The sequence below is a fragment of the Phalacrocorax aristotelis genome, chromosome 2 (genome assembly GCF_949628215.1).
Source record: "Phalacrocorax aristotelis chromosome 2, bGulAri2.1, whole genome shotgun sequence".
NCBI classification, from domain to species: domain Eukaryota; kingdom Metazoa; phylum Chordata; class Aves; order Suliformes; family Phalacrocoracidae; genus Phalacrocorax; species Phalacrocorax aristotelis.
The window spans coordinates 112,323,159-112,348,303 of record NC_134277.1 but is presented as its reverse complement, the minus strand read 5'-3'; the positions used below and the strand labels follow the sequence as shown (position 1 = coordinate 112,348,303).

Here is a 25,145-nt window from a genome sequence, read left to right as displayed (position 1 = left end):
ACCGAACAGCATCAGCCTCGCAAGGTCTCAGCTGGACCGCTTCCTCCTGTAGTCATGGCTTTGGATTACCAGCAGTCTACCACTGCACTTCCACTGACAATTAGATGATATACCCATGGCTTGGGAGAGCACTTGAACGGTTTATGAGCTACATGCTGCTAAAGAACCACTGCTTAGTGCCTTCCTTCCCCCAGTGAGCACAGAGCGCTGTTAAATTAGTGCACTACCAAGAACCCTATGCTCTGGGTGTATCTTCATGCATCCCACTAGTTATTGTACCCGCCTTAAGGGGATGGCCCAATTTCAGCAGCGCCTTAGGAAAAAACGAGTTTCTTTCTTACATAACTGAGAATTGCCTATTCTGACTTTTTAGTGAGTGACTTTTGTTGAGACAGATTTCTTCTAGTGGAAGAGAAGGAAGATAGACTCCTCTAAAAGGATAATTAAAACCCTGTGCAGTTGGGTATTTTGAACTGCTGAGGTATATTGAATATTACAAGAGTCTTGAAGGAGGGAGGGAATTGCTTGAAAAAGTGCAAAGCACATGTGATGGTGGTGGAGTGTAGGTAATGCAGAAAAAATCATGCACAAGTTTGTGAATGCTCAGTACCAGCACTAGCAAAGACGTACAGGCTGCTGCCTGTATTGGAATACAGAGAAGCAAAAATTATCCGTTCAAGTGAGGAAGCATAGGACTGTGGTTTCGAATGTCAGCGTGAGCAAGGAACGCTGTCTTGTGTAGAAGGCAATATACCCAGATACTGAAGAAGTACCTCCCACTGCAGGACTTACATAGGAGCAAGGTCAGGATGCTTATCTGTCTACCAGAACATCTGTACTAATACAATGGAATATTTCACCAGCAAAAAGACTTTGGCTGTTTGGTATTCTGTTAGTGGCAAGCAGCAAGCCAACGGATGAGTCATATTAGATTAAGCCTGTCAAAATTTTTGCTTTCGGTTCTGCACTATGTCACTACATATATTTAGTTATATATTTACATATATTCATGTATGTATATAGTATATACAATGAATACAATATATTTACATATCTTTAAATAGAAAATATGCTAAAGATATTTCCTTTAAGGAATGATCTGGAGAACTTTAAACAATTTATTTTTAATGTATTTCATGTACTTATGCTGATAAAGCCAAATGCCTTCGTTTCTGTCCAGTGAGAGAGATCTGTGCAGAGACCTAAATAACTTGAGGGAAAAATATTTCCTATATTTAAAGCTGTCACAGTTACTATTGCTTTCTATTAACTTGAGCCTATGCAAGCCTAGATGTAACCTGTTAGACTCTGTAGAAATCTGGGAATCTGCTTCCTCACCTGGGACTTACAAGACAAACTTTCTAACCCCATAGTGAAAGTAACAAGTTATTTCATGTAGAAAACACCTGCCCTGTCCCCAGGTCCACCTCAGGTAGTGATGTACTGTGGTGTTAGGGATTTTCTGTTTGAGGAAAGAACCACTTATGTGGCAGATTTACTTTTAAAGACAGACATTTGCGTGGCTATGCTTAAGGAGTTTAGAATATCATAGCAAATCTCAAAGAGAGAGTGGGCAGAGAGGATGATGAAACCACCACATAACAGATGCATCTGCCATACAGTTCTGTAATTCCTCACCCTGAGAACACCTCTGAAAATGTGGTGAAAATTTGGTGTGGAGAAAATCAACCCAGAACGAATTTGCATCAGTTTAACACTTCCTCTTGTCTCGGTTTGTGAAAGCAGAGGGATTCTGGGCACCTACGGTGCACACCACCCCTGGGAGTTTGAGGCTCTATTTAAAACTGACAGCTATGGGATAAGAAGGTGTTTTCTTTCATCATTAGCCACACTTTTCTAAAATGATAATTAGTTTTAGGAAGAGAATTTCAAAATCTGCCGTGAATGTATTTCTGTGAAAAGCTTTCATGTTCATGTTGTCTGGCACTACACATCACACAGCTACCTCCTCCTGAGTAGGCCCCAGTGTTGTCTGTTTAGTTCTTTATTCAGATCATATGATAATACGATGGGGGAAAAGAAGAAAAAGAAAAGCTTTTGAGACAAAGGGGAAGACTTGCAATGTCAAATACAAAACTTATCTTTTAAACAATATGGTGTAAATACAGTATTTTTGTACCATGTGCAGAGCCTTTAATACCCATCTACACAATACTATGAAGGAAATATATCTCCCTGTGAGTCCAATGTTACATACGCATCTTTCACTCATCTGAATTGTTTCTTTTAAATTTTCTCTCTTAAACTGAAATTAAGTATGTATATTAATTTGCATACAAAAGATCCTAGGTATTCTTGTTAACTACAGATAAGTAAAATGGTATATGCTAACAAAAGAGCAAGTCCAGGTTCTGTGTAAATTTTCATTTACTGTTCTTAATAGAGTTAGCTAAGAAAATGAAATTTCTTTTTGTGGGGAAAAAAGTATCCTCAGGCAAAAGGAAAGGTCGGGTGTGGAATTCTCCTGTGACCATACATTTCAGAAAAGGAGCTCTTCAGAAGCTTCAAATACTTCATTTCAATACAGTTGAAATAGTGTAATAGAAAGCATGTAAAGTAGTATAATGTCATTTTACATTTATGTAAAACTAATGTAGCAGAAATTAATACAAATCAAACACAATGGAAAATGGAGCATTTCATCTTCATTAAAATGAGAACCTGTATATTATTAATACCATATTAGAAAATCAAAATATAATTTCCCTTTTTTTCATGGAAAATTATCACATTCTCATTATGCACTTCAATGTGAATATAACTAGCTCTCTGATGAAGAAGCTTTATTGATAAAAATATTTACACAAGCTTTGCTCCTTAAGTTAGAAAGGTATTTTAGTACATGTGGCAGAAAAAAAAGATTATTAATCAATGGAATAAATAACTAAAAGAATTTGTATCTATCATCCTATTTAATTATTTGACTGTATGTAATTTTGCTAGTATTACCCTGTGTTGGTTCTGACTGTGCATCTCACGTGTAGGACTATTCCAAAGAAGGGGCACAGCTGAGGATTGTGTTCAAATCTGTCACCCTTTAAATCCCTATGGCTTCCTTTTATGAAAGAAACCCCACTACCAGAACATCTGATGGAAATTCTAGAATACTTTGGATCAGAAGGGACCTTTAGAGATCACCTCTCTAACCTCCTGCTCAAAGCACACTTAAACTAAATTGAGTTGCTCAGGACATTGTCCAGCACGGTTTTGAATATCTCCAAAGATGGAGATCCCATCTCTCTGAGCTCCACTGTTTGAGTACCCCAATGGTGACAAAATTTTCCTAAGATATAATAGGAATTTCCTGCGTTACAACTTGTGTCTGTGTATCTTGTCCTTTCACCATGTGTGTAATGAGCAGGCTGTTAGCTGAAAGAGACCTGGGTGCTGCTGTGCTCCTATGTCAAAGACTATTGTGATATTTTTTGGTATAATGCAGTCATTTCACCCCTCACCTCCCTACCCTGATTTAGCTGCTCCCAGCTGCTCCAGGTCCTTGCATTCCTCACCATAACACACCTCTCAGCTGCCCAGCTGTCCTCTTTTCCTCCTGGGAACAGAGGACAAGCACGTAGCAGTTGTTGTCACTTGGCCTTCAGGTGTTCCCACTGGGCTACAGGGTTCCTCCCTGTGCTTCCAAAGGATTTGTTATGCTTTGGCCTCTCCCATATTCTAAGTGGCACCCACCCTGATCCTTGTCTTGCAAGTAGTTCCACATGGCTGCTCTGAATACATAAGTAAATCAGTCAGCTAAGTCTTTAGTGAACTGAACAGGTTCATAAGCATTTGCTTTTTAATTCATTTGTAGGAAAAAACCATGGTGTTAATATTCTGTGTATTTTTCTTATACTCCTTGACAATTCAGGAGGACTTATAGGTCAGTTCGGCATTGTATTCGCTATTTTCATGATTAATTTGGGGATCGTAAGAATCAAAACACAAATTTAAATTCATATTGCAAAATTGTTAGATTTTGACACAAAATCAGAGACTTTGTGGATTTCATTTTTCCTTCTTTAGTTCAGTTGAGTAGAATGGGACATCTTATCGCCTGAGTCATCACTTATAATAATCAAGGTCATGGTCAAAATTAGATAATGGTAAATTTTGAAAAATACTGCTACTCACATCTCATTACTGTTTTATTCTCCTTTGGAGGGGCAGGGGAGTGTTGGAATTTTTTTTTTTAAAGTGTGTGGGTGCATTTTTCTGAAGACCAAGACCAGTGACTAACTTGAGCCAGAAATAGTGCAGCCAGGAGCTTTGCAGACATACAGTTCTGCCAAAGCTTCTCAAATTCCTTTTACTGCCATAGCCTAGAGCCTTCTCTGAAGAGCCTGTCAAACATACTAAAATGCATCGACGTCTTCTTAGGTGGGCAAACAAGGACTAAAATGTAATCACAAAATTAACTACTTCTGTAAGCTGAGAGTCAGGCCATTACAAATAAAAGTTTTTACATTAATCTGATGCACCCCGTAGCTCCAGTTTTCTCACACTGTCAGTCAGTCACCAGTGTTACCCCTCAGCCACTGCACCAGCAAAAAGATCTGTCAGTGTGATGCCTCCTTTGACCTGGGTTCTTGGGTTTGGTGCTATAACCCTTACTTGCAGAAACCCGGATGACCTGATGTAGTTGTTCATACAAAGCAGAAACCAAGGAACAGATAAGCAGAGTTTGTAATGATGTCACTATAAGCAAGTCTCAAAGCACGTGCTGAATACCTGAATTCAAGAAAGTCCTGTGGTGATGTGTTCCGTAATTATTTGCTTTGTGTGAACGTATTTACTTTTATATTTAAAAATTTTTCTTGTATACCCTCTGGTTCTGGTTCCTGCACTGTGAGAAATGGTAATTCTTTCTTAATTTCTTACCTTTCTACATGCTTTTCTATTTTATATACTTTTATTGTATTCCGAGTTCAACTGCCTCTTCTTTAAACTGGGGACTCCTTACCTATATAAGGACTACTGCTCTTCTGGTAGGATCCGTTCCTTTGATCTTCCGATCACCTCTCTGTATATGTTCTCTAGTTTGAGAAAATCTTGTGTGGATAGGCACATGGCAGAACTGCATGCAGTGTTCAAAACGTGGGAGCTCCATAGGTTTATACATTTGCTCCATTATATTTTCCATTTTGTTCTCTATTCCTTACCCAATTATTTCTGACTTTTTGCCTTTCTGACTATACATAGCACTGAACTTTTGTCTTCAGAGAATCAGTGACTACCAGATTTCTTTCTTACGTTGGTTATGAAATCATTTAGACCCAATATTATGTGTATATAGTTAGGATTAGTTTTTCCCATATGCATGACTCTATTTCTATCAATACTGAATTTTATCTTAGGCGAATATACAGTCACTCTACCTCATGAGATAAATTTGTCACTTTTTAACCTTATTTCTAATTCTTACTACCAATTAAAAATTGTGGACAACAATGTTTTTCACCCCTTTTCTAGATCAGTGTGTATACGGTGAATAGTACAAATCCCATTGTGGACTTCTGTAGGATACCCACTAGTAATGTGTCCCTGTTGTGAAAAATGACCATTTAGTCCTACCCTTTGTATTATATCTTTTTAACCAGCTATTATTTTACTAATGGATCTTTCTGATTATAGTTTAGATTCTTTCAGAGGTTTGGTGAGCAAACTGTTAACAGCTTTTGTAACTACAAGTGCATCACACAAGTGGGTTGCATTAAAGCCCCCATCCTTTATTTATCAGAACCATTTCTGTGACCTGTCCACAAATAGAGAAGTAAAATTTGAAACAATATGTATATAAGAAGAAGCTATATTATCTTAAATTACAATAAGTGCAATAGTTCATTAACTTAATTAAAAGGAAAAAATTAAGCCCACTTCCGTTAGCAACAACATTACAAATTTCATCTCACTGTGTTTATTAATATATTGTTGATGGCAGTGTGTTTCTGGAGCTGTGGAAAGTAGCAGCATCTTGTTTCTCCTTTCTTTGCTTGGAAGAAAGGAGGCAAACTGATACAAAATAGGGAGTACCACTCAGTTTGGAATTGGGAAGAAGAAAGTGAGTGCTTTTGCTTGGTTCAAATAAATACACTTTTCTCACTGTTCCTAAATTAAAATCAAAGGCACATTTCTTTCAGAGCTTGAGTTGATTCTGGTTATCAGCCCTAGTCACCATTTTTTTTAAATTATTTTTACTGTTGTTACATTCCCCTAACTATGGTAGTGTCCCATTGTGCCTCGTTCATTGTGCCTGGTGCTTCATAAACATGAAGGGAAAAGGCAAGCTACGTCCCAAAGAGCTTGTTATTTAAGTCAAGACAGGACAGAGAAAATGGATAGCGGTAAGCAGATGGAAAATGAACCAAATAGAGGCTGATAATGCAGCATCGACTTAACAGTTATTTCCGTTGGTTTGTTGGAGGGTTTGAGGAAGAAATCACAGAGGAGGAGGATTTTGAGAAAGGCATTGAGTCAGGCTTGCAGAAGTTTTACAAGGTGATCCTTTCAACTAGAAAGGACTGTACAGGAGAAGATGCAGCATTTAAGAGTTTAATGGTGGCAGATAAAATGGGGACAGACTGTGACGAAGCCTTTAGCGTATTATTTTCCTAGGCTGATTTTGTTAATATTTGTGGCAGAACAGAGTAAACAATACCCAAAATCCCACACAGTTTTTTGGGGGGAGTCTGTATATTCGTCTGCTCTGCATTTTCCCATACTGTTAGCATTACACCAGCTCACTTCTCACAAGTTCTTGTGAGTTAAAATACCAACAGTTCCTAGCTAGTCTTGAGATTTTTCTGAATAACATGGTCCTCTTTTCTGAGACTGGTATACTATATTCTCTTTCCTCATATAGTCATGGTTACACTATTTGTGTGATAAGCTGATCATTTTTGTTTTCCCTACATAAAGAATTTTATACTAGGTCATCATCATGGGAGCTTCCATCTATTTTATTTCTTCCTTTGGTGGTAGATCGAATTTCCTTTAAGAATGAGGAAACAACAGAGAGTAGCTATGAAGAGTCTTTTCTGTGGGTGAAGATGGTCAAATATTTAAGTCTTTTTCCCCAAAAATTTACTTCAGATCTAAGAGGATGAGTGGTGATGGTAATGTGAAGTACCATGGTTTTACGAGTTTCTTAAATCTTATATAGCTAGAGCCTCCCAGGGATTGAGAGATCCAAGGAATGGATGAGTTGCAGAGACTGCAGAACTGCAATACTTTCAGCAATATCTGAAAACTGCAGATGTAAAAAATGTTATATTCAGCTAAAGTTTACTTGGCTAAGTCCAGTGGGTGTTTCTGTTCACAGTACAAAAGTCTGGCTGGTATCACTCTCTTCCTGTAACAGTTGTTTCGGATTTGAACTTTTCCCACAAGACCTATTTCCAGAATTAGATTCAGATTGAGAAGTACTGTACAGTTGTTACTGTCATAAAAACAATCTGCTATAGCTTGATTATGGGACCAAAACCAAAAGCAAAGGAAATGAGAAAATGTTAGAGTAATTTCTTTAAGAAAATTAGCTGACTTTTTAATAAAATCTGAGCTTCATGTTGTTGGTGTAATAAGCAAGAACTCTGGCTTTCCTTGGGAAGAATACAATTTTTACTGTAAAATAAAGGACATTCAGGACATTCCCTGTAATGGCAGATGCTTGAGATGTGCACTCCACAGAGCATGGGGGGGTTTTGTAATCCCTCTGAGTGGCTGGTATCACATATTTTACCACATTGTGGATTTTCACATATGGATCAGTATCACTATAATGTTGCCCAGGGCAATTCTCCAGGTATCTTTTTTCCAAAAAAATGTTAAGAAAGAGTTGTTACCTGTTCACCAGTACATTGTTCACATGCAAGAGTTCTTGGAGAAAGTGCTGAACTTGTGAGATTGACAACAATTAAAGATTTTGTGATTAGAGATCGCACTCACAGGTCCACTGATGGGTAGAGGAAGGCCACTATATGCTGCAGTTTGCTGGCTTTAGTGAGTATGCAGTGTTTAGATAGTTATCTGGATTGGCAGCTGGTTAAAGAAAAGCTCCTGATTCCAGCCTGAAGAGAGGGAAGTCTCATGAAGAAAAGCTGCTTCTGCATGCCTTCCTGAAGCATTGCTCTGGTGCTGAATCGTCCTGAAGTACTTTCCTATTGTCTGCACAGCCATGAAATAAAATAAGTACGATACGTGCCTCATGGATGAAGTTTCAGTGATGACAATGTGGATGCTGTCATTGTCACTGTACAGGGTCTGGTTTCACAACCAGCTAAGCTGGGAATTGCCCAGTGTCGGGCAGGTGGTGGGAGCAGCTGTATGTACTTTCAGCTTAAGGCTAAAGACGATCAGAAGAGGAGCCATGCATGATTTACTGTGTGCCATCTGAGCTAAGGGTGGAAGGACAAAATAACATATCCATTTCATGTTATCACTTTGAAAAGCCTCTCCTCATAAAGGTCTTCCATTAAGTTGTTCATGCATTAGGATATACACCCCAGATTCTACTTTAAATAATATATTACACATTCATTACAGTTAGATATGAATGAGGGGGGAGATTGAAGGCTCCAAAGATGTAAGAGTTTTGTTTTACTTATGGTACTTGAGTGAAATTTTACTGTCTCTGATATAAAAGGATTCAGATTACATTATCTAATGGTCCCTTCTGCATTTATGCACTGTGAAGTAATAATGAACCTGTTTTGTTATCAAGTCTACAAAGTAAGTTAGTGTTGGTCAGAAAGGGACTTGTTTAGTTCCTCCATTTAGTGTCCTTAAATTAAAATTAAGTCAAAATTTAGAAACAAAACCTTTGTTTGAGTTACTGTTGCTGTCAACCAATGATATTCCAAATTACAAAATCAGGAGTTAAACTTCATCTACAGGAAGGATGTGACTTGCTACTGTTTATCTGTCTTTACACTCTTTCTTAATGGGACTGTAATATTATCATTAGTGAATTTTGAAATCCCTAATAATGACCATTGATGGATGAGTTTTGTTGCACATCTAAATGCTTAGTGTAGTACAGAGTCCCACAAGTGGCTGCCATCCAACTGACCATAACCGCTCTCCTCCTAAGCATCAGTCACAATTTAGTGTGCTCATGGTTGCTCAAGCTAACACAGGTGAGTTCTGAGCTGGGATGAGCAGAGGGGTACACACTTCTCATAACTGTAGGTACTGTAGCAGGTTTTTGAGGCGAAGTACTTCAGTTGCTTTCAGTCGTGGGGATATGCCCTCAGGAATGGAGTAGCAATCCATCAGCCTTGTTGTCTAGGTGTAAGATGAGAGACAACAGGTAGGTAGATGGGGAACATGGGGAGACTCTGAGGCAATACTGATCAGCATAGTGAGCAGTCATATCAGTACTTTGCAAAGTGTGTCTGCAGGCAGTGATCTGAAGCAGAATAATGAGCTATCAGTAGGGAGGTTTACGGAAAGCTCCTCCCATGCAACGTGAGGGGAGACAAACATGTGCTTGTTTGAAAATCTAGTGGAGGCTGGTTTAAGAATTTTTGTCTGTGGTGGGAATAATTTTTTCATACTGACTGAGAGTTAACAAAGAGAAAGGCTTTGTGAGTTAGCACAAGGTGGTTATGCGTGATGCAGTAGGTCTCTAGAAGTGGAAAGAAACACAGAGGAGATAATACGATCCTGTAAGTTCTGGTTGAAGATACCTAAAATATCTTTCTGGTGGATGGAAATGAGCTGGCTCATTATGTTTTTCACAGAGGAAAAGTCATTGAACGAATAGATATGAGAAGATCTAAGTCTGTGGAGCAGTTATTTCTGTGTAAAACCCATACCTTGAAGATACTATACAGAAGGAATCGGGAAAATTTAAATTAGGGCTGTAGGCAAGGACTTGGAGGAAGTGTTGGTCTAAGACAGAGTTGCAGGCCAGGGAAACAAGCCAAATGGGTATGGTAGCCACCATCACCAGGATCACAGACATCTCACAGAGCTTGAAGGAAAAATCAAAAGTTTTGGTCATGTTATTTTGTGATGGCAGCTAAGCGTAACTCTGGGGGAGACAGAGTGAGATTTTAGGTCAGACAGAAACAGACAGATCTGGAAAAAAGAAGTATATGCGTCCAAAGCAGTTCTATAGCTTAATGAATCACTATTATAGTATCAATACCAAGGCCTTGTCTCTGACAGGCCATTCCTGCTGAGAAGCAACTAACTCTTGTGACTAATTCTCCTGAAATCAAAAGTGACAGAAAATAGTCTTTAGAAATGCAAGTCAATTTAAAATGTCACTTGCTTGTGCAAAGTGTGTTAAGAGATCAAATGTACTATACAGTATGTTGTAAACCATTTAGCTGTATTATATGGTGTCTCAATGAAACAGCTCGACAGTTCTACGTATGTGAAGTGAAAATTGTTACTGATTTGTCAGTTCCAGTAAAATCTTCTATCATTTTTATTTATGTATTTAAACAGATGTAGCCTCTGATACAGTAGCTCACATCACCTTTGTATCCAAGTAGTCCCCTTTAATTCAGTGGTGGTACAGAAGGATTAAGGTGCTGTTCACCATAAGTCAGGGCATTGGCAACTACCCCTTGATTATCAGATGCCGTTCAAAGACATGGGTATGAAATCAATTTAAATTTCCAGAAAAGCAGGAATAATTGTAAATATGTTGCTTAATAATGTGGTTACAAACTACAATACTGATCTAAACAACATGAATACTATGTATGCTCACTGAGTATTTTTTTCTTTTTTTTTCTCAACATTCATTTCTTAAGAAAATTGGCTAAAAAGCGGAAAGAAACATTGAGTAGTACACGGCAGGAAATGACAGTGATGGTGAATTCAATGGATAAAAGCTACACTGAGCAAGGCACCAACTGTGACGAAGCTTTCTCTTTCATGGACACCCACAATCTAAATGGGAGATGTAAGTTTTTTGTTTTCTTTTCTTTCATTTCTTTTCTTTACTTTACTTTTTTCTGGTTTTGTTTTTTTTTTGGAAGGTGGAAGAAAGGTGCAAATGGTTTTTAAAATATTCCTCATTACTCAGTCATGGAAAATCCATGGGACCCAGAGCTTCCCACTGTGCAGCACATTACAGTGTGTATTTGAATGAGCAAGACAGACATCAGGAATAGACTTCTTTAAAAATAATAAGGATAATTGAGCTTTTTTCTGTCCATCCTTTTCTTCAGCAGAAGAGCAAAGACATTACTGAAACAGCTGTAGTTTTACCTTTCTCCAATCTCCATTATGTTAAAAATTTTATATCCCTTATGCTGTCCCAAGTCCTTCAAATACTTCCCCTGCTCACTCCTTTTTTTGTAGGTGAAATTTATTTTTGAATGTCATAACTTAATAATGGTGATCTGATTTTCTTATTATTTCCAATTCTAGATGATGCTCTTTCTGTTGCTTTTTTAAAGGAAGAACTCAGTGGAATTATCTGTTCTGCAATTTCATAAGAGATTCTCTGATATCCTGGGTCTTCTTGGATCTACCCTGAAAATAAATAAAATTTGGCATATAAAATTTCCTGTATTAGAATTCTAGTCAAGGACTTACTCCAGTCTGGGGGTTAGCACTAAACAAAGACCAGGAAAAATAGTAGGTTTTTATAATTGTTAAAAAGAATGAAAAAAAGAATGACTATGTTCAAAAAACTACCTTGTTTTTTGTAGTTCTTAAGGAACCTCAGTTTTTCTTATATAACATCGTTTTTTAATATCTTCAGAATTTGTCAAAGATTGAATTTTGTTTCAAGTACTAACAGTATGCAAGGCCCAACTCCCACTCAATAAGCTTAAGAATTTATCTTTGACGAGCTCAATTTTACGAATACTATGTGATCTTTATACGGAGCATTAGGCTCAGAATTTGCAATGTTAATTTGAGTTTGTGTTACTTTTGAAATTGCTTAGAAATAGATCTTTTAAAATCTGACTTGCCTTTCTGGTGAGAATATACCATTGTAGTTAATGAGATTGCTTACTTCTGTGAAGAGATGAAGGGGTTTGACTTCATCTTCCATCATCATCATGTGGTTTTCCAATGGCGTTACTGAATGGCCACAGCAACCAAAGAAGCTACAATGAGTTCCTGAAATTGCATCCTATTTATGTGAACTACCTTAAACCAATTCGAAATTATTGGCGTAGCAAGTATTTTATACCACTTGAGGCCTAGAACCTCTAATTAGACTTTCCATAAGAAATGTGGTCACCAGAAGAAGCAGTTTGACAGTCTTCAGGAATAATCTTTGTGTAAGGTCTTGTACTCAAGAGGTTTAGAGTGTTCCTACTTCCTGTGAAAGTTTATTATCCTGGCTGCATTCTGTACCTTGGCAGTTTTATTAGCTGAAGAAGCCCTGACCTGAAGTAAACTCTGCATCCATACCCAAAAGGAATACCAGTCTATTCTTTCCCTCCAGTAATTCAGGAGACATAATCAAATGAAAGTAGTCTCAGATATATTCCTTTATAGGATAAGTGATAACCGCCAGCATTATTTAAGCCAGTTTTCAGATAGCTCCATCTTAACAAGGGTGGCAACTGTATGATCAACGAAAAAAAAGGTGGATGAAAGCTAGCAGGAGTAATCTCACTCCTTCTCATCCATCAGATCCTGTCTTCCTCAATTCTACTTTTGTTTCACAAATTCCTGTTCCCGTTTATAGGTATCCAGAATGCACTTACATTCACTGATCTGACTGAATTTGAGCTGTGTAGACAAACAAGTAAGGCTGAATTTGCAATAAGCTTTGCTTAAAAGCCTTTAATGACTCTTTGGCTGAACATCCCGTAAAATGTTGTGATTAACTCCCACCTGTTGAATGTATCTGTGCTTACGACAGTAATTCACATGACCTTTGTATACCAGGGAAGTAGCTGAACTTAATTTGTTGCATTGGGTTTTCCCATAGGTTTTACAAATGGTTGATTTATGTATCACTCCCTGAAAACCATTGTTAAACAAGGAGTGATATTCAGGGCATAATAGGATCTGTGTACACATTATCCACCTGTCTGAACAAATCAAAAAGGAGAGGAAAAAATGAACTCTAGTAGAATATTTGCATACACTATTTACAGTATTAAGTAACTTACTAATGATCAAAGCTTCTGTCAAAAACACCTGTTGTCATTGTAATGGCTTTATTCAAGTATCAGTATTCAGTCTAATCTTGTGATTTAAGAAGTATGTTTGTCATCAGCTATCAAAGTGCTTTCTCTGATGGCATTTCTTTTTAGAGAATTGATCAAATTCAATGAGCTATTTTATCCACTAGACACACCTGGTTTTCCCTAGGTCCTGATTCCAGTGCAGCAAACACAACAGGACAGACTCTAAACCAAGTCAGTCACATACTCAGCTTAAATAGCCACACATCACTTTGCTGTCTCTAACCAGCTTTGTTTCTCTTTGCAGCTGTATCTTCACCATCTTCATTTACAATGAAAACTAACACATTGAGCACAACAGTGCCTAATTCTTATTACCCAGGTAACTGCTTTTTTCTTGGTTTCCACCCTATGTAGACCTTATCATAAAAAAAGTATATATTATTATGTTCTTATACTCCTTGCTGTAGGAATTTAATACATATACAACCAACATACTGGTTGCTTATAGTAGCTTTCTGAAAGAAAACTCAGGAACATTTATCAATCATTTACTGTTCTCTCTCTTTTTACCTTTTCTGCATTGACCTGCTAATGATGTATGACAGATCCATTTGTGCCAACTGCAATTTTAGGTGAGAAAATTTCCCTTTATCAAAGTTTATTGCTGAAGTAATTTAGAAAGTCACAGTTCTTGGGGTACAGACAATACTATGCAAAAAGCTGGAGTTTTATGCTAAAGGGAGGGGTGGCAGGCTTGGCTACACTGAGAATGCTAAGGACAGTTATCTGGCTTGATGACTACCGTCATAGTGCAAGTTAGGGGAGAAAAGAGAGAAATAATTTTAACAAGTGGATTTGCGAGGAAATGTTTATGCATGTATTTGGAGTGACACAAAAGAATTTGATTATCACAGCAATTGAAATAGTTTCCCTCATTTTTTTCTGTTTTATCTCAGAACTGAAGATGTCACTTCTTAAAAATAACATTTTTTCCTAATTAGACTATTCATGATACAGAAAATCAGACAAAATACAGTTTTGGCCATCCACCAGCTATCATTTCTTCTCACAATACCACACAGTTTCTGACATGCTTGTCAAAGTCAAGTTTCAGAGGAGAGATGGTATTTTGAACAGCAAAATGATAACATGACAGAGTATATAGTATATTATACATCAGATGTCACAGGAATGAAATAAGTAGAACTGTAGGTTAAAACATACTGTTAAAGTGTAAAGCATTTCCACTGGGAATTTTTGAAAACCTGATACTGTCCAATGGCAAAAAGAGAGAGGTTTCTGCACAGTGATAAAACAATAAGCATGAGGCACTATTGCATTCTCAATGCTTGAGTAACTCCAACCACTTTGTGGCTTGTATTCATTTGCACCCCCTTCTCATACTAACTTTAAACTAAACAGGGAGATATTTTTAAAATAATAAGTCAAAATGCAACAGTGGATTGTAGCAAGAATTGAAACTCCAATGTTAAGCCTATCTATTTACTCTTTTTACAATGATAATTTTACAACAAATATTTTTCTTTCTCCTCTTTTTTTTCAAATCACTTTAAAAAAATATGAGACCCCTTAACTCATTCCTGTCCTTAAACTGTCAGTTAAACCAGCTTAAGTAAAAGTAGAGTGCAGTTTATAAGAAGCAGAAGTTTAGGAAGGTGATCTTGAACATTTGATATTGTGAAAGAATATTTAGCACAGTGCATTTCAGCGTGATAACTTGGAGAAGGAACTTGTGCATTTTTATACATTATGTAAATGTAGAAGAAGGTAACGGTAGTGACTGTAACAATGTAATAATCTGCATGCAAATGAAATTTGCAGTGCCTTTTAACTGCCTGAGATGTTAGATTTTTTGTGTGTGCTTTAGCATTCATTCAACGCTCCACCCAGTAGATGTTCTTTCTGACCTTGTGGGTGTGCAAGGAGAAAAGTACTATTATCAGGAGAAAAACTTTTTGTGATGCTTCGCTATATAATAGTGGTGATAAAATTATTTGTTAGCTTTTCTTTTCCACAAGAAATAATCTCTAAGCAAGCAGTTCAGATATCAGACAAACACTGGGAAAAAAATTCATTACTAAATCTGTAAAATCTTGAATTAGTTAGATATTTATGGTCTACAGCAACCTGTGCTTACTTATCTCAGAAAATCTTCCAGTTATTCCACAGTGGAAAATTAATATTTTTGTAACATTATATATTAAAAATTTAGTACCCTTTTATGACTGGTATTCCATTCAGACCAGGTCTGTCTCCCAGAATGTGTTTATGACTGTCTGTATAGGAATAGTGTTTTATCTGAGCTAAATCAAATCAGCTATGCTTGAGTCAGTAGAAGAAAATAGCTATTAATAAAAAATACTGAGTTCTAATTGCAACTAATACCTGCTCTTGCTGTCTTCCAATGTCCAAAGAAGTTGTGTTAGACTGCAGGGTCAAGGCTGTAGTTAGAACTAAATGAGCTTTTCAGTGTGACCTCCTGGGAAGGGTATAAGTCTGGTGAATGGTTGAGTTTAGTTTTCAAAATCTGCTAGAAAGGCCACAGCACACTTACCATTTACAGATTTACATACAGCCAGGTCTTTGGACTATTCATGGACATTAGAACTTCTTCGCCAGTTGAAAAAAAAGAGACTGATAATTAGTGGTGAATTCTTTAAATGATACAAAAGACAATAGACACATGGACTTCTCAGTTTCCGATATAAGGAAGATTTCTTACATTTGAGGGAAAACTTTCATGCGTAACCCAATAACTTAGGTGAAAGCCTGAGATTAAAAAAACACTTTATATAACAGTAGTTACATTTATAGCTGCTGAGCATGAGCGTAGGTCATGTTCATCTAGTATCACTGATGTGCATATTTCTGAAATTGGGGAAAGAAAAGAGTCTCAGCCCAGAAAAGACATTGGGCTGGGTTTCCAGATACCTTCCATGCCATGAGTTCATATAACTAGTAAATAGATATGTTATTTAATAAGTGTTGTACAGCTCTATTGGAATGAGTAAGTGGAGAGTAGACAAACTGCAGCTGTAGAAGTACTTAAGATGGACAAACTTCTTGTTGCATATGAACACTGCACCTGGAGGAGCTCACCCTTTGAAAAACAGTGGACTATTAAGCCTGAAGTACTCACACTAGAGTGCTCAAAGGCAAAGCAAAAAAATATAATACACGTGTCTCCTAATGTACTCTATAAACCAAGGGTTGAACACACTTTATTTAAAACAAAAGATCACTCCCAAAGAGAGAAAAATAGTATTAATGCAGCTATAAGAGATAAATGGAGAGGGGAAAATCAGTCTAAAACAAAGGAGCTCACAGGAAAGAGATTCATAGGGATTAAACTGCTGCTTTCATAGCACAAGACCCTGCTATCTGATAACTTTGCCTTCATCTTAGTTACTAAGAGTCTGTGTTACAAGGAATTCTGTAGTTGCAAAAAAAAAACCCAAGTTTTCTTGCCTGTTTCTAAAATTGAAATAAGCCACCCAAAAAATCATGATCAACTTCCTACACTTTTTTTGTCTTTTGTGTCTTAGCCACCTTGTAGTTTTCAGGTGCCATTTCAACAGCAACATACTGTACCTACACTTGTATACCACGCTTCATGCCATGCATCCCAAGGTGCTTTGCAGTACAATTTTATCACACAATGAACAAAAGCTGTCAAAATCTCTGACTAAAAGATGAATCCCTTTACTCTGTGTTAGATCAGGTTAGCAAACTGACAGGAAAAGTAATGAAATGTCCATACTCATACCCATAAATTTTTCATTGTTATTTTTGGTTTAGGTTTAAATGCACAGTTCATATTGACTATATGCTTAATGAGGACCAGATTTCACGTGTCTTAGTATCAATGTGAATTGAGAGAACCTAAAATCATCCCTGAAATACAATTTGTTGAGCTTTGTGGCTTTAACATCAATTTTCAGCGGTATAACTAAGACCAGAATCTCACCTTTAATGAGTTATAGTAGTATTTTCAGTGTGTACATGAGAATCTGGGACCTTTTCATCCAGAGTATTTGTGGAACTTTCTGCTATAACTAATTTATGAATGTGGAAATATTATTTTAATGCTTCCCTTTCATACAACATATTTTACAAAGTAATAATCTTTTAATAAATATAGTACTTTTATAAACCCCTTGCTATGTTTAATGTGCAGCCATTGAGGAGTAGTCTGAATAACTGAAAGCACCACATTTACCTTTTCAGTTAAAAAACTAAAATGCTTTGAGATATGTAAAATTATTATTTGGTAACCAGAAGAAGTATTTATGATGATACTTGGACCTTAGAATTTGGGTTGGTTTTTTTTTTCTTGTCCAGTTCAAACAAATTTTTACAAGTCCATCTAAGTAGAAAGAAAGTCATACTGCTTCCTTAGGTAAAGTGCACTTTCACATCTGTCTATTTACTGCTAGATCTAAGTTTTGATCTCAGTTGCATCTGTGTGAATTGACTCACAGTAAGATACCTTGGTTTCAGTACATTTAATTTATACTGTGAAACTGAGATCAGAATCTGACTCATTTAGGAAATCACTCTGTAAAGACTAAATTACAAACATAAAATTACCTGTAATTATTAATGTAGTACTGTTGCTTATGCCCTGTTTCCTTTTTCTCCTCCTCTTTTTTCTCCTGATATGTATCTTCTTAAAAGTGCCAATCAATGGTAAGTTGCCCATTTGCCCCATGGAAGAGATGTGGAGGGTTGGGAGAGTATGTGTCTCATAAAAATTTTAACCAGCCCACTGGGTTCTCCTGTTTGTTGGCTTGCATGTCAGTTGACATATAACATTCCATGCCTTATGTGATGGCTCATGATACACTGTGGTCCTAAAGCATGTTCAGCAGCCAGCCAAGACATTCTTCCTGATCAGATGATCCTTTGCATTTGTCCTCTCGTAGTTTGTCTCCAAATGTTGTATCAGATCTACATTTCCATTGCAGTCCTAGCTTGATGAAACCATAAGCCATTTTGTGCATCTTTTTATTTTGCTCACTCCAAACATTTGCTCTAAATTTGCAGTGTAAAATATAGCACTTCAGTAATCTAAGAAGAATACAAGTCCAATTTCATTCCATGGGACTTGTTGAAGTTTCAGAATGAAACTTCTATGCAGTTTAGAACCAAATGCCTAATTTAAAACCTGTTTCTAATCAGCTAGTGATATTTAAAACGATATTAGAGTTCGGACTGCTCTGCAATGCTTCCATTGTAGAACCATGGACTTTGCCTCATTTCAATCAGTCTTGCAATTTCCCTGTGTAAACTGCTCCATGGATTTACTGTTCTTCTGGTGTAGCCTTCACAGACAGAAGCAATACTGGTGGTGTCAGATTTCTGCCATTCCTCTAGAAATCTGTTGAATTTATATTTCTATTAGTAAGTGAAAATGAGCCAGTACATTATGAGATATTCTTTTTCTAGATGAAACCCATACGATGGTCAGTGACACAAGCAGCCTGGTCCAGTCCCACACCTACAAGCGTGATCCAGTGGATGTGCCCTACCAGACTGGACAGCTTCATCCAGCCATCCGTGTAGCTGACTTGCTACAGCACATCACCCAGATGAAGTGTGCAGAAGGCTATGGATTCAAAGAGGAGTATGAAGTAAGTGTCAGGTCTAATGATCTGATTATTATGTCTTCTGCACTGTTGACTTTATCTGTCTGCTACCTGTACGACAGAGCAGGAAAAATAATTACCTAACCAAGTAAGCCAAGTGCTGCATGAGGGAAGATATTGAATGGACAGGATCACCTCTACAGTGAGCAAGTTTTCTGACTGTAACAAGCCGGGACAAGAAGTGAGACATAAAAACGTTCCTTGGGTATCTCTGCCTAATTCTAATTGCATAAAGCTGCATATTAAAAAAAAAAAAAAACAACCCACAAAAAAAAAACCCAGGTCCACTAGCGTTCTCACAGAACTTGCCATATTTTTCTTTTACTGTTGCACAATGTAGCTTTTTTCCAAAGTTCTACATCACAGATTGTCTAATCACAGTTACCCTGTAACATGATATTAGCTTAGAAATCAAGTTCTACAAGCAGTATTTCTTGGCATAATAGTATTCATCACAGTGAGGAAGTGTGCAAATCTTCAGAGAGGCCCATAGGGCTATAAAATTTATTCTGTGGTGCCTGAATCATTTCCCACTAGCTGGAGGCTATCTCTAATCCTCATTATTTTTCATATGAACTTATAGTCTCTCTTTTTACTTTTTTTTTTAAAATTCAACTTCTGTTTCTTCATTGCATGCTAGAGTGACCTGTTCCTCCCTGTTATCATCTTAATCTTAAATATCATGACCACTACATCCTGGCAAATATGATAGGAACGCAGCACATTGCACTGCAGATCCTGTCTTCCTTGTAAGATGAGTCAGTATGCTAGGTGAAAAAGACAAAAACCAAGCAGAATTTGACCTCATGCCCAAAATTAAGGGTAATAGTATGCCTGACCTCAAAAGCTTAGTTTTGCTGAAGAGTCTCAAGAATGCACCAGTCCTCATCCAAATCATATATCTGAATGAGCAGAGACTTACCAACCTGGGTTCCTTGTCTAATATGAGGGAGGATTTGAGACTCATTAAAACCTGGTTAGGTCCAATATTTGGATTGTTAGGGTGTAAAAATTAATGTCCTTTTTCCACTTTTCTCTGCCTTTTAGCTCAGATTTTAATAAGTTTATTCTTGTGAATGATTATCACCTACAGGAGCACTCTAATATGAGTTGATGTCTACAGCAAGTATTTTCCCACAGGATTAGAGTTCAGTGGACTTGAACCCAAAAAACAAGTAGCATATACATATATAGCTTCACAGAGGGAAAATACATAAGATAGACCCACAGGGTTGGATTATAAATTGTCAAAATTGTCATAGGAGTGTATGAGAATTTGTGAGATAATTTTAATTGATCAGGTAGGAAGATGCACTACATAAGAACTTGTAGAGTCTGATCTGTAGACAGACTTGAAGCTGTCACCTCTGAATACTCTGTTAACTTTTAATACATTATATGGAATAAGATCTAAGGTGATGTGATTAGATTTTTAAAAAAAGTGTTCCCTGCTGTAGGGTCTAAGAGGCAAATAATGGTCACCAGCAGCCCGTCCTCTCCCATTTCCAGGAGCAGGCTAGACCTAACAGAGCCTGTATTGGCCTCCAGATGTGATAGTATCCATTTGTCCAGTTAAGGAATCTGTCCAAATTGTACTGCATCACCAACCCAGTACACAGTCCTAAATTTCCTTTCCTTGGAAACTAGAATGTGAGAAATCAGAGGAACAGGTGTAAATGGGTCCTACTGTGATGAGACTCTGACATAGCCAGTGAGAAGCAGAATGATACAGATTCAATTTTAATTCATGTCTTCTCAAAGTAGAAGCCAGAAAAAAAATCCCCTTATTCTTTCATCTGATAGAAAGAGAAGGGAGGAGGACAATGAGCAAAAGTAATTTAAATTACTTCCACCCTGTAAGCAAGCAACAGTTTCTCTTTTGGGCATGCACAAGTGTGCACTGCCCTGGAGCCTCAATATATCACGCTTAAGTTTTAGACACACACAAGTCTAAGTTTATGGGGCCAGATGGGATCCACCCAAGGGAGTACCCTCGGGGTACTGGGAACTGGCAGAAGTGCTCACCAAGCCACTACCAGTCCTTTATCAGCAGTCCTGGCTAACAGAGATGGTCCCAGATGACTGGAGGCTAGCAAATGTGATGCCCATCTACAAGAAGGGCCAGAATGTGGATCCAGGGAACTACAGGTCTGTCAGCCTGACCTCGGCACTGGGGAAAATTATGGAGCAGATCATCTTGAGGGGCATCACACAGGACAACCAGGTGATCAGGCCCAGTCAGCATGGATTTATGAAAGGCAGGTCCTGCCTGACCAACATGACCTCATTCTATGGCAGAGTGACGGCCTAGGGGATGAAGGAAAGGCTGTGGATGTTGTCTACCTAGACTTTAGTAAAGCCATTGACACCATTTCCCACAGCATTCTCCTGGGGAAACTGGCTGCTCATGGCTTAGACAGGTGTCCTCTTTGCTGGGTCAAAAACTGGCTGGATGGCTGAGCCCAAAGAGTTGTGGTGAATGGAGTTAAATCCAGTTGGCTGCCAGTCACAAGTGCCAGGGCTCAGTATTGAGGCCAGTTCTGTTTAATATCTTTATCAATGATCTGGATGAGAGGATCGAGTGCACCCTCAGTAAGTTTGCAGATGACACCAAGTTGGGCAGGAGTGTTGATCTGCTCGAGGGTAGGAAGGCTCTGCAGAGGGATCTGGACAGGCTGGATCCATGGGCCAAGGCCAATTGTATGAGGTTTAACAAGGTCAAGTGCTGGGTCCTGCACTTGGGTCACAGCAACCCCACGGAACGCTACAGGCTTGGGGAAGAGTGGCTGGAGAGCTGCCCGGCGGAGAAGGACCTGGGGGTGCTGGTTGACAGCCGGCTGAACATGAGCCAGCAGTGTGCCCAGGTGGCCAAGAAGGCCAGTGGCATCCTGGCTTGTATCAGGAATAGTGTGGCCAGCAGGAGCAGGGAAGTGATCATGCCCCTGTACTGGGCACTGGTGAGGCCACACCTCGAGTACTGTGTTCAGTTTTGGGCCCCTCAGTACAAGAAAGATGTTGGAGCATGTCCAGAGAAGAGCAACAAAGCTGGTGAAGGGTATGAAGCCCAAGTGTTATGAGGAGGGGTTGAGGGAGCTGGGGTTGTTTAGTCTGGAGAAGAGGAGGCTGAGGGGAGACTTTATTGCTCTCTATAACTACCTGAAAGGAGGTTGTAGTGAGGTGGGTGTTGGTCTCTTCTCCCAGGTAACAAGCGATAGGACAAGAGGAAATGGCCTCTACTTTACCATAGGAAGTTTAGGATATTAGGAAAAAATATCTTCACCAAAAGGGTTGTCAGGCATTGGAACAGGCTGCCCAGGGGAGTGGTTGAGTCACCATCCCTGGGGGTATTTAAAAGGCATATAGATGTGGCTCTTAGGGACATGGTTTAGTGGTGGACTTGGCAGTGTTAGGTTAATGGTTGGACCTGATCATCTTAAAGGTCTTTTCCAGCCTAAACGATTCTATGATTCTGTGATTCTATGAAAGGTAGGAACTAATGTGTTCACTGTTGCAGGTCCTTCAGGAAGACTAATACAATTACTAATACATTGCTGAGTTTTTAAAAGTGTGCACACTGCTTGCATTTTGATTGCAGAAATGGTAGTTTTTTTGAAGTTTGTGCTTTTTCATGGCAACTCCACGTTATAACAATTGCTTAAATATGTAATTGTTTAAACTGGTATTTGTAGTATTAGACTTCCAAAGCCCATGCTTCAGGCCACTTCTAAAGTCACTGATGACATTTTTTTCCCCTAAAATATAGAAACCAATTCATTCCCAGAGGAGCTAATCACTTGTCAACTTTCATTTGTGTAGCTGACTTAAACAAGTTTGTTCCCCTGAGATTTTTATGCCACTGTTATTTAAAAATGATAGAATTGAAAATTCTTGTCTTAGGAAAAGATTTGCTCATCAGCCAAAACCTTTTATACCAGCATTAAGCCTAGAGGAAAGCTACAATTAATTTATTAAAAAAAAAAAAAAAAGATGACTGTAAAATGGAATTTATAATGCAGCCAATGACATGGCTTTTTAACTACAGCGGATCAAATGATGCTGCTGAGAAACAGTTTCCAGGAAAATCACTTAATTTTGGGCTTACCAAGCTGATGAATGGCATCCCATTACAGACAGTAGGTGTAGTCATGACTAATGCCAGTAGACGCAATACATTAGGGTGCAGTTTATTAACAGTGGCAGGGAAGGGGGACTTATAATGCTGCAACTGCATCTGAAAAGGTCCTCTTTATGTATGGAAATTGTTTGTAATCAGAATGAACCACAACTAGCCATATCTTTGCAGGTTTTTTTTCCATTGAAATATTGCAGTATTGCTGGTTTTCCTCCATATGTAATGAAAAACTGCCCAATATATTCTAGCACTGCTAAGATTGCAGATATCTTTGTTTACGGTGCTGTCAGGACTGATACTGTCCTCTTTACAAGGTTGAATGAAAGAATTTTTTCCTTATAAATTATCAGAAGGATAACTGTCCAAATGAAAAGGAAGAAATAGTTTGGCAGGGGATTTATTTTGAATGAAGTCTCATAGATGATTTTTGCTCTAACAAGACAGCAGGATTATATAGTCTCACCAGGGAAAGAGTTTGATTCAAGAGAAATTCACACAGGATTCTCTCTGAAAATAAATCTGCTGAACTGAACCGAAAGTAAAGTAGCACATTACCCGTTAGCAGCACTTCAGAGGAGTGCAAGGATACAGAGCACTTACTGTCGTGCATAGTTTTAAGTGCTTTAAAATAAAACTTAATAATTAGGCCACTATTGTCAGTAATTAAGGCTATAGTCACAATCTCAGCACATGTGTGTAGTTTTAATACCTATTGGCTTCATGCACGAGTTTTTGGAGTAGCATAACTGACACAAAGGATAAAGGTTGAAAAATTGTCTTAAGCAACTGCAGGCTGGTATAGTCACTCGCTGCTCAACTCTGCATTAGGATTACCCACTTGAGATACTGAGTATCTTTAGCACTCAATATACAGGGGCTTGGGGGAATGCTGTGCTTTGCAGGGTTGCACCCTTTTGTTCTCCTTCTGGGAGAAGGTTTGATACTTTGCCTCTCATCGCTGAAAAGGCTTTGGCTGAACGTCAGCAAGGAAACATCCCACAGCCTGGCCCTGTTCCTGTGATGGCATGGGCAAAGGCTTATGTTCCCTAGAGCAGGATCAGGCCCTGGCTCTTGGATGTAGCAGTACAGCTTCTGATTTTGTGTCTAGCTATGCCTGTAGAATGAGAGCAAATACAGATGTGTCCTTAGCGGCACATCGGTAACAAGTTCACTGCCCATTTTCCCATGTGTTTCTCAGGTGTGGAAATAACATGGATATGTTTCTGTAAGCTGTGGACTCAAATGCAGACCTTCATTTGCGGCCTAGTGGAGTGTGAATGATTGGAAGGGATTGCACAGAAATCCTTGAACTCAAGAAAATTTCCACACAGCTAGTCTGCAGTAGGTCTTTAAAATCCTTTCTATCCCCTGCCAGACCTTTAAGAAAGGAGAGATTTTGGCAATGTTAGCAATGTTAGACTGACAGGATAACGCTGGCCTGATTTCACATGCACCCCTACACTCATTGTGGGTTATTTAAGCTGCTCCCCAATTCTATGGTGTTAGAGGGCTTTGACTGATCATGAAGGAGGCTCATTGCTTACCTCCTTCCTGAATTACAGAAAAAAAATAGAAAAGGAAGGTAAAAGTGGTCTCTACCATTCATCATTTCTTTCTCTTTACACCTGATGCTTTTTTGTTTTAGTGTCCCTAGTTTCACAGTGCTTTACACTGTATTCTTTTGCAAGGACTTGTATCTGTCAAAAGGCCATAAACACATAGATGCAAAGAAGTGAGTTCATCTTCCTAAACAGATGGTCTGGGCTACTAGAGGCCAGCATAGCTTGGCATAGCTAGGGCAGAAACAGAGAAATTCATCAAAATCTTATCAATTTAAATAAGATTTATTTTTAACCCTATTTCTGGATCAGCAAAAATTGGTGCCTGTTCAGTGTAAATTGGTTCTTTGCCAAATTAAGGTTAGTTGACATAAGACAGTCTCAAATCGATTTCAGAGTGTCCACACAGGAGCTTGGACTGGTTTAACAGAATTGATTTAAAAACACACCTTTAATTAAACCAGTGCAACTTTGTGTAGATAAAGCCTTGCAAAATCAATTTCACATTATGTTCCATGACAGGGAGTTCAGAGCTTCCATTATCTCCAAACCAGAGGTTCTGTGAAAAGCCAGGATTTGCAAAGGGTATCCTGCTCGGATCAGCCTCACTTACTGTCGCTAACAGGACTGCATCAATAGGAGAGTTTAAAAAAGG

General features: G+C 38.3%; 1 protein-coding gene across 9 annotated transcripts in view; it reads left to right on the top strand.

Annotated features, from left to right (window-relative positions):
* Positions 1-25,145, top strand: part of PTPRM (protein tyrosine phosphatase receptor type M) — a 495,513-nt gene that overhangs the window by 383,231 nt on the left and 87,137 nt on the right. For 4 of the 9 annotated variants that reach the window (XM_075084710.1, XM_075084708.1, XM_075084706.1 and 1 more), the window contains 4 exons: positions 10,782-10,933; positions 13,435-13,509; positions 13,736-13,762; positions 18,600-18,784. In XM_075084710.1, the coding sequence (XP_074940811.1) occupies positions 10,782-10,933; positions 13,435-13,509; positions 13,736-13,762; positions 18,600-18,784 (439 nt within the window). The remainder of the gene's footprint in view (positions 1-10,781; positions 10,934-13,434; positions 13,510-13,735; positions 13,763-18,599; positions 18,785-25,145) is intronic. The other 5 variants (XM_075084711.1, XM_075084707.1, XM_075084705.1 and 2 more) reach the window with 2 other exon arrangements.